Below are 10,393 nucleotides of genomic sequence, written 5' to 3' on the forward strand. Positions count from 1 at the left end.
AACTTTCTTGTAACCTCACAATGTGGTAGAAGGTGATCTAGGGGTATAAAAGAAATCAGGCAAACTGGAAAACCGGACTGGACCGGTTCAGTCCGAAACCGGTTTTCATAAATGAAAAATCGGCCGGAACTAGTCCTATTTCAGTTCTGGTTAGTTTTGGACCGGATCGAACCAATACTATTTATATATTAATATTATATATAATATGTTTTATATTATATATAATTTTTAATCACATAAAAAATAATCACATATATACTAATACTAATATTCTAATATAAACTATAGTTATACTCATACTAATATAGTTATACTAAATCATCAAAACTAATATTAATATATAGCTATACTAATAGTCTAATATTAATACTATTATATTGTCTAATATATTATATTACTATAACTAATATTAATATATATATACTAATACTAATCATCTAATATAGGATTATAGCAGATTTATTTTTACACTAGATTTCTTATTTTAGTTTTTGTTTTATAGCAGATTTTTATATAGCGGAATTTTGTTTATATAACAATTTTTTTTTTTATAAAGCAGATTTTTTATATTAGAATTTTTTTACATAACAGATTTTTTTTATAAAGCAGATTTTTTATAGCAGAATATTTTTACATAGCAGAATTTTTTGTAAAGCAGATATTTGTAAATGGTAATAGATTTTTAATAAAACAGAATTTTTTAAATCAATTTTTTTTAAACGGAATTTTTATGACAAATTTGTATTTTATTAAAACCGGAAAACCGGACTGGAAATCGGTAAAATCGGAATACCGGTTTAGGAGAAAAATCGGTGCGTAATTGGTTTTGAAAAATGCAAAACCGGTACCTACAGGTTCGGTCCTAGATTTTGTCCAAAATCGGACCAAACCAAACCGGTTACACCCCTAAGATGATATACAAATTCTTCATTCTTTATGCACATATAACACTAATCTATCAGTACACACCTCCTCTTTCTCAAGTTATCTGTGTTCAAAATCTTCTCAAGTGAAGCATTCTATACAAAGAAGGCTACTTTGGAAGGCACGCGAGACCTCCAAATATTCTTTCAAGGGAATGGATGATGGTTTTATGTGGTCAAAATTTATAGTACGCATTTACAGTAAATTTCTTATGATTATTAGACCTCCACTTCAAGAGTCCTAATGGAGTATAGGAGGTCGAGAAAATCTGATACAATAGATAATTCCTAATCATGAAAGTCTCTGTTGAAAAGAACATCCCACTGATGAGTGCCATGATAAAGAACCTGCATATCTGCCATTGAAGCCCTCTTATTAGCAACAATACGATAAAGATTCGAAAAAGTTATTTCCAATTCATGATCTCCATACCACACATCCTGCCAGAAATTGATTTGATTGCCTTTTCCAACAACAAATAGAATATATTTCTTAAAACAATACCACCCCTCATTAACTTCCATAAACCCATACCATATCCCCCGCTTCCTTTGTTGAAACACTAATCACCCCATGCAACTCCATATCTAGCGACAATTATTTCTTTCCACAATGAGTCCCCCTCCGAGTGATATCTTCATAACCATTTCTCCAATAAAGCTTTATTAAAGGTTCTCAAATCGCGCACTTCCAACCTCCCTTGCACAACTGGAGCACAAATTATCTTCCATCTAATTAGATGGAATTTCATCTCCTCCCTCGTGCTTCCCATAAGAATGCCCTAAAGATTTTTTCAATCTTGTTCTCCACCCCTGCCAGCAAATAGAAACAGTAATAAAAAAATAAGTGAGAAGGTTTATAAGAGTACTCTTAATAGGCTCAAAATTCAACCTTATTTACTATTAGCAGGCAATTCCTGTAAAATGTTTATATTTATAAAAATAGTTATGAAATAGTCATTTTGTGTTTATCCAATCCATGCAAACATGTTAGCAAATTGACATGTTGGACATATAGCCTAATGGCCCGGCATCTGGTTTGGTTAATAGGACCCACTGAAACATCGCGGTTTGAAGTCTGCATTACATTCAAAATATGTAACAGTCGAGATAGAAACTAGTGGTATCTTCCCTTAACCCAAAAATTAGCTAAATCCATGGCCCAGCAATTTAGGCAAGCTGTCACTGCTCTCTCTCTTTCAACAGACATTGTTCGACCCAAACAGAGTGGCCCATCTGATCTGTTAGGATTTCGGCAAAATACTATGATCAAGGACAATCTTTCACCTCCAATGATAGAACCTCTAATCTTGGTAACACAACAGAAGTATAATTTAAAAAACCAATACGATCAATATAGAGTAGAACCTGAATTGTAAGATATTTTATTTTTTGTTATGATAGTTGCTTTTGTGTGTTTCAAGCATTACCAAGATTTGCATTAAATTGGTCCCAACTTCATCTAATGCAACAAGGAAAATGTTACTTTGTTTAATGGTTTTGTTTCTTTATTTTGATCGTTTGTATATATATATATATTGTATAATAATTAATAAAGTGACTAGTATTGAATTAGTGTATTATTTTTTAAATAACATTTGAAAGAAAAAGAAATATAAATGCACTAAAGTCCATACCCAGTTTTACATACTCCGCCACTGAATAGCGTTGTCCATGCAACAAAGTGACGATGTGTCTTAGGACATGCTTAAACGAGCAAAACTAAAATCCAATCGGCGATCTCAATCATCGTATCCAAAATCCACGGGCTCAGCCACACAAATTTTCTTATCCTTGCCACATAGATCGATCTATATCCACGTGGTGTTTCATCCTCGTCGTTATTAACCCCATGACCCATTGCACCTGTGAAAGTTCTCCAGCTTTCTAGACCAGTCTCTCTCCCTCCAACTCCTCCTTTTTCTTCGGCTACCTAGCGAGCCATCTCACCATGTCCTCACTCTTCGCGATCTCCGATGGCCTCTCTCTCTGTTACCTCACATTCTCCACTGTCCTCATGGCCTCCCAAGAACAAGAAAAAGAACAGTACAAGTACCATAGTTTCCGCTTTCAACAAAAACCCATTTGGCCAAAAGACACAACTCTCGTTTTCTCTATACTCTAAACCCAGTTCGAGAAAACCTCTCAGGTTCTCCGCTAATAAAGATGAGCAAGAAACCCAACCTACTTCTTCTTCGGTTGCTGTAGTCTCCGAGAAGCCAACCAAAGACAATGACCTCCAGAAGACTGAGTCGTCTTCAGAAGAAGTCGAGTTGGGTAAAGAGGGTGACGATAAAGAGAAACAGCAAGAAATGGACTGGAAGACGGACGAGGAGTTCAAGAAGTTCATGGGCAATCCTTCGATCGAGGCGGCGATAAAGCTGGAGAAGAAGAGGGCAGATAGAAAGCTCAAGGAGCTTAATAGGGAAAATAGCGATAACCCAGTTGTGTCGTTTTTCAATAAAGTGGTGCGTGATAGTTTGACTAGAGAGAAGGAGAGGTTGGAGAAAGCTGAGGAGACCTTCAAGGCTCTTGATCTCAACAAGGTAATTATTTGGCATACTGTTTATTCATTAGACTCTACTTCTGATATCTATATTTCGAGGTTCTCTATTATTAAAAAGTATTATTGCTGTTTGGATGCATGATGGTATATTAGTTTAATGTCAGAATCTGTACATTTCTTATGGCCTTTAGACTTTAGTATTACAGGTGATAACTCGAGGGGTGTTGTTCCTATTTCATAAATTAAGGAACATGAGGTAAAGTATTGTAGAATGTATCACTTGTCCCGTTATCTTGTTTTATTTTACTATAGTGTATTATATATACATTGTTACATGCATGCCTTGCTTTTATTCCTGTCTACTTGCTCTTTCAAAGATCACGAAAAAAGTTACTTGGACTCTGTCCTTTATCATTAATACTACTGTTTACTTATCAAAAAAAAAAAAAAAAAAAGATCACGAAAAAGTGTTTTTTTTTTTGTTCCTCTGTTTTGGGCCACAGTTGAAGAGCTGCTTCGGGTTTGACACCTTTTTTGCAACTGATGTTCGGCGTTTCGGAGATGGGGGCATCTTTATTGGCAACTTAAGGAAGCCCATCGACGAAGTCATTCCCAAACTGGAGAAGAAGCTGTCTGAAGCAGCGGGGAGGGAGGTAGTTTTATGGTTAATGGAAGAAAAAACCGATGACATTACGAAACAGGTATGCCTAAATTGTTATTACATTAAAGTTTAACCTCGCATTTTGGATGTATGATTTATATTCCCCCGCATGTTGCTGTGAAGAATTTCCAGACTCATCAAATTGTTCCTCTGCCCCGTTTTGGTCATTCATTTTTAGCTGGATGTTGAGTAATCCTCGGTCTGGAATTGTGGCATGACTACGTGATAAACTTTTATTGGACAAATTCAGTGGTATGTTTTTGGGCACACAGTAGTATTGGAACGGTGTGCATGCTGTATTACAACCAACTGGTTGAAGGTCTGAATCGTGAAGTGATCTGAACCCATTTTTCCAGCACTGCTAAGGTCTAAAGCCAGCGTTTTTTAGAGGCTAAAGCTCCTCTTGGACCATCTTTCTTACTAGATTATCTGGCTATACGTTATTCAGGAGATTTTTTTAACTCTTTCCATAGACTATAATATGTAGTCCACTCACTTCTAACATGTGAGGAGAAATTGGAATCTCCTCTGTTTTTCCAATTTTTCTAAGCTATTAGAGCTTCCGTTCAGATTTCATGTTTATATTTCTTGTTATTTCAAGGCTTGTGTGGTGCAACCCAAAGCAGAGATGGACCTACAGTTTGAGGCAACCAAGCTAAGCACCCCATGGGGTTATGTCAGTGCAATAGTCTTATGTGTTACAACTTTTGGAACGATAGCTCTGACAAGTGGCTTCTTCTTAAAACCTAATGCTACATTTGATGATTATTTGGCTGATGTTGTGCCTCTCTTTGCTGGCTTCATTACCATTTTGGGAGTTTCTGAGGTATGCTGCTCTGCACCTTTTTATCAAACCCTAATATACATACTGTTATTGTGTGATTCATAAGACCATGGCTTTAACTATTACTTCCAATTTATCCTGCCTGCTTGGATAAAATGTCATTGTACCATTGAGGCTTTAGTAGTACAATTGAACCAGGTTGATGCAAATCCAATTTAGGAAATCTAGTTACACCCTCAGACAGATGTAAGATATGGTAGTTGCTACTGCAACATTCTTCTAATCCTTTAATATTTGGGTTGTACCTTGCCAAAAAGATGCCTGGCACCAGAGAATTAGGATGAATGATTTGAATATTTTTACATTCTGTTGGGAGATTGTGAATTATGTTTGTCATCAGAATTTCTTTATTTATAAAGTCTTGGATTGGGTTAGGATGTTATACTTTCTTCCTATTAATTGTTTAGATTAAAAAGTAAAAATCTTTAGTTCTGATGTTACTGCATTTCTGACCGAATATGAGATTATGTTGGTACAGATGCTTATATTCAAATGGGGTGTTTAATTAGAAGGCCAAATATTTTACTTTTAGACGACAACAACAACAACAAGAAGAATTCAAGGGCTCGTTTTACAAGTGGCATGTAAATTTTATTTTTTTATTTTTATTTTTTGTGTTGTTGGGGGGGGGGGGGGGGGGGGGGGGGGGGGGGTTGTAAAGGCAGGGCCTATGGACCATACTTTATGGGGAGTTGATTCTATAGATGTGTAGGCGGCTCTCCTACTTCCTATAAGACAGATTGGGTGGAGAGAGAAAAATGTCAAAATAACAAGAACAATCTCATTCTTGAATAGTTAGAATGGTATGAGATGCTGCATATAATTGAATTATATGAGATACACCAAAACTAGTTTGATTTGGCGAGCATGTGGCACTGCATGCCCTTATTGTTAAAACTTCATATCACCTGGAATGCTCAACAAAATTGTAGTTCTGTGAGCTTGCCTTTTAAGCAATGAAATGTGAGTTATGTTTTATCTGGCTTTACGGAAACACCTGTCCCTTCCTGCATGCTGTATTGAAGGAAATATTGTTTTATGTTTTGCAGATAACCACAAGGGTAACTGCAGCTCGTTACGGTGTCAAACTCAGCCCATCTTTTCTCGTGCCATCCAATTGGACAGGGTGCTTGGGAGTGATGAATAACTATGAATCGCTGCTTCCAAATAAGAAAGCACTTTTTGATATTCCAGTGGCACGTACAGCAAGTGCATATTTGACATCTCTTGTGCTTGCAATTGCTGCATTTGTTACTGATGGCAGCTTCAACGGAGGCGACAATGCTTTGTAAGTTTTCTAAAGTGCCTTTCTATTCTCAAAAGAATTGAAGACATGATTTATCATGCAAAAGCAAATCTTGTGTACCTCTGTTTTCCCATTGATAATGACAATTGAAGACAATTGGTAGGGGTTCTAAACTGCCAGCATTATCTTGCTGCATTTATTGGTTGCCAACCATGAAGGTGTCAAAAGAAGTATGACAAATCAGCCTCCCAAATTTGCAACCTTAGGGTAAACCGGGGGGCTCCATATCAAATGATGGTCAAGAGAGATGTGAAAGACCTTTAACAAGACAACGTTCTGTTATAGATTCATTAATCATCGTTTGATACAAACGCATATGCATCTCTCACTGCAATTTTGTTACCACGTCTGAACAAATTTTTATGCCAAATATCTGATAGCAGCTCATCATTACTCCATTCTTCTCTTTCTATGCAGGTATATAAGACCACAATTTTTCTATAACAATCCCTTGCTTTCTTTCATCCAGTTTGTCATTGGACCTTATGCAGATGACCTAGGTAACGTACTACCTTATGCAGTGGAAGGTGTTGGAGTTCCTGTTGATCCCCTTGCTTTTGCTGGGCTTTTAGGTAACTCACTCTCTCTGACCTCAAATGGATATAAACTATTTTGGTTGTTTATCCACTGCATGATGAGATACTCCACCGTACCAGTGATGAATAACATAAACTGATATGTTGATAATGCCTGAAATGTTAATTTGCTGGCTGATATGTGGAAATACGATCACTACGGTTCATGATTGAACATAAATGAAGTGCTGAGGTTAAGAAAATATCATCTGTATGTTCTTACTTGAGCTAGGCTCCCAATGGTGCTCAGAGGCATAATAGTAAAACTCCTTGAACATTTAAGAAAGTTGAATTAAACTCCGCAAGGCCCAAAAGATTCGCCTGATTTTAACAGATCTGATCAAACGATCATGATCACGTCATAACTTTCATTAAGCTCGAACAACTTTCTCTTCTTTTAAGTCCTTTGTAGATGGGCCATAGCTGTAGATTTTAATGGCATGGCCCTTCAAGACTTTCTTGCCTCTAGTGTGCCTACCTAAGTGGGGCAGTAGAGTTGTATTTCAGGCTTTGCTATTCTTTGATCAATAAAATTGTTTATTTATCAAAAAAAAAAAAAACTTTCTCTTCTTTTAAGTCAAAATCAATTGATCTTTGCACTCACATTTTGTGCTGGTGTTTGGTGGACCTCTCATGATTTCTCAATGCCACCATATATAATGGAGGAGGGGGGCAGTGGTGTTTCCAACTCACCGCAAGAAGAATGTTGACGAGTTCATAAATATGCATGCAGGAATGGTGGTGACTTCTTTGAACTTGTTGCCTTGTGGAAGATTGGAAGGAGGACGAATTGCTCAAGCTATGTTCGGGAGAAGCAGTGCTACGTTGCTATCTTTTGCGACTTCTCTATTGCTCGGGATAGGTGGACTGAGTGGAAGTGTGCTGTGCTTGGCATGGGGGTTATTTGCAACCTTCTTCCGGGGTGGAGATGAAATACCTGCAAAAGATGAGATTACTCCTCTGGGAGATGACCGCTATGCTTGGGGGATTGTCCTTGGACTAATCTGTTTCCTGACTCTTCTACCTAATGGGGGAGGGACATTTTCCAGCTCCTTCTTCGGTGCACCGTACTTCAGAGGTGACTTGTAAAAATAGGTCGTAGTGCTAGTGTGTATGTATATGTTAAGCATTGGCATCGAATTTGTCATCCCAACCTTCTAAATTTGACAAATATGTAACTTGTTTTTATTTTTAACTAATGACTTAAAGTCTATATTGAATTAGTCATTATATTTTCTATAATAATAAAATATTATTATTTTTATTATTTATTTTTTTAATTAATTTTTATTTTTATAAGTGCTCTATGTTGTTGCCTTCAACAAACATTTTTTTCTTCTTCTGGAAAAAATCTCGGAGATTTTTCAGGAAAGTTTAGGCTCATACCTATAAAAATAACGTTCTTATTTTTTCTAGGTTATTAGTTAGTTTTTATAACTGTTGATGATTGTGATGTTGTTAATCTAAATCCTACCTTTACTAAATTCATTTTGTCAATCAAAGAATAACCATAAGTTTTTATCAACATATGTAATAGGATTCACAATCTAAAAGAGAAATTAAAAAAAAAAAAAAAAAAAAAGGAAACAAAAATCACTTCTAAAACCTATAGGGCTATCAAAACTCCGAAGTTAAATCTCTTTTTTTAATTATTATTTTTTGTCTCCCATTTTTGCATGGTACTCAAAATCAACCTAAAGTCATTGCCTGATATCTAGGCGCTCTTTAAAACTTGAAATTATTTTCTGGTTATCATCAAAATAACATGAAAATTAGATCCCGATCTTGTATATTTTCTGAAATCTGATTTTTGATCTAGAATTCATGGAGTTAAATCATGATGAAGAAACCGGAGGCCTTATAATACTAGAAGAATTACTTTCAGACTACAAATTCTAACACTTTCGACATAATTGACCATGCCATCATGGTGGCGTCTTTGGGTGTTGCCAATATATCGAATCGCCAAGAGGCTTTTTTCGTGTAGAGGATAAAAAATAAAAAAATTGAATTTATTGTTATAAACCGACTTATATGACCACTTTTAGCCGTCATAATTGACTATCCTTAGCCGTCAATTATGACAGCCAAAATCTCTTTTGTACTCTTATATATATAGGTATCCTTCAAGGTTTTCAATATTAAATCCTTCAATTATGACGGCCAAATCCTCTTTTGTACTCCTATATATATGGGTATCTTTCAAAGTTTTCAATATTAAATTTTAAACATTGTTTCATCTCTCTTTCATTTTCTCTCTCTGTCTTTCGCTCTCTCTTTTCATTAGTTTTATAACACGTTATCAGCACGAAGGTTCTGACAATTCTGAAGCTAGTGGTCTTCTACTTCAAGTAAGTTTTTCAATATATTATTTGCAATCCCCAATGTGAGTATTAAATATTATATTTCTTATTATTACTTGATAAAATTTTACATTTATTCATATAGTTTACATCTCAGTTATATCTATGGTGAATTAAAATTTTCATAATTTATATTTCAGTTATATATGTGGTCAATTTTTATTTACATAGTTTATATACAAGTTCTATTTTTTTTTTTTTTATACTTGTTATGAATTATTGATGATAAAATTCATTTTGGAATAGAAATAGAGTATCCTTGAAGGATTACCCTAAACCAATAATTTTATTGAATATCTCATAATAAAAGATCTATTGATTATGTGAAATAGTTTAAAAGAGTGATACATGTACCAAAAGATTGGAATTCTCCTAAAAGCTCGTTATGATTAATGCACCTGAAATTGCATAATTTAAATTGTGTAGAAAAAAGCCACTAAAAAATATCTGTTTAAAATGAATGCCTCAAATGTACTCCTGAAGTAGCAATATCAAGTGTGAAAGTTTACAAGATATTCTAAACTTATATCTTATTTTCTAGTGGCTAAGCAAAATAATGAGTTTTTATTAAGAAATCATGAGTCATATCCTACTAACTCTACATCATTCCCTGAAGTGAATGTGTGACGCCCCCAAATTCCGTTTGGGATCGGACGGACATTTGAAGCGTCGAGACATGCAACACAAGGTTACCTGCCCCCGTTCATGACATATAAGATGCAATAATCCTAACATGCATCTAACATTATGCAATATTCGCAGCGGATAATTTTTTTCTTTAGCAATACTATGCACCAAACTGAAAATATCCCAATACTTAAAACATACTTCATACATAAAGATCCATTGAATAACTAAGATCACAGCACTATTCCAAAATAGTTATGATCCAAAAGTACTGGAGATGCAACTCCATCGTACAAGTAGTAATTTAACTACTATATTAACATTAACGACGCACCGTCGTTCAGTCGACTGTGTCTAGTTGGTCAGCTCCTGATCCTCCTTCAGGTCCTGTAATAAGATCTACCATTCGGGGGGAATGGTAGTTGGGACTACCACAGTGAGATTTGATTACAAATCTCAGCAAGTTAACAAAAAACTTCCATACAGACTAATGATGCATGTATGACAGTAAAAACATAAATGCATAATCAAATTTATAAGTAATTAAAGCATAACTTAACGTACAACATAGCATAATTGACATAGCTT

At 35.2% G+C, this 10,393-nt stretch overlaps 1 protein-coding gene across 1 annotated transcript; it reads left to right on the forward strand.

Annotated features, from left to right (window-relative positions):
• Positions 1 to 2,768: 2,768 nt before the first annotated feature.
• Positions 2,769 to 8,082, forward strand: LOC122310830 (probable zinc metallopeptidase EGY3, chloroplastic). Its single transcript, XM_043125009.1, is given in 7 exon segments — positions 2,769 to 2,991; positions 2,993 to 3,469; positions 3,933 to 4,130; positions 4,692 to 4,916; positions 5,984 to 6,222; positions 6,658 to 6,812; positions 7,549 to 8,082. Coding segments are annotated over 7 exon segments (1,767 nt in total). The 5' UTR covers positions 2,769 to 2,874; the 3' UTR covers positions 7,905 to 8,082.
• Positions 8,083 to 10,393: the final 2,311 nt, after the last annotated feature.

Source organism: Carya illinoinensis, chromosome 5 (genome assembly GCF_018687715.1).
Source record: "Carya illinoinensis cultivar Pawnee chromosome 5, C.illinoinensisPawnee_v1, whole genome shotgun sequence".
NCBI classification, from domain to species: Eukaryota; Viridiplantae; Streptophyta; class Magnoliopsida; order Fagales; family Juglandaceae; genus Carya; species Carya illinoinensis.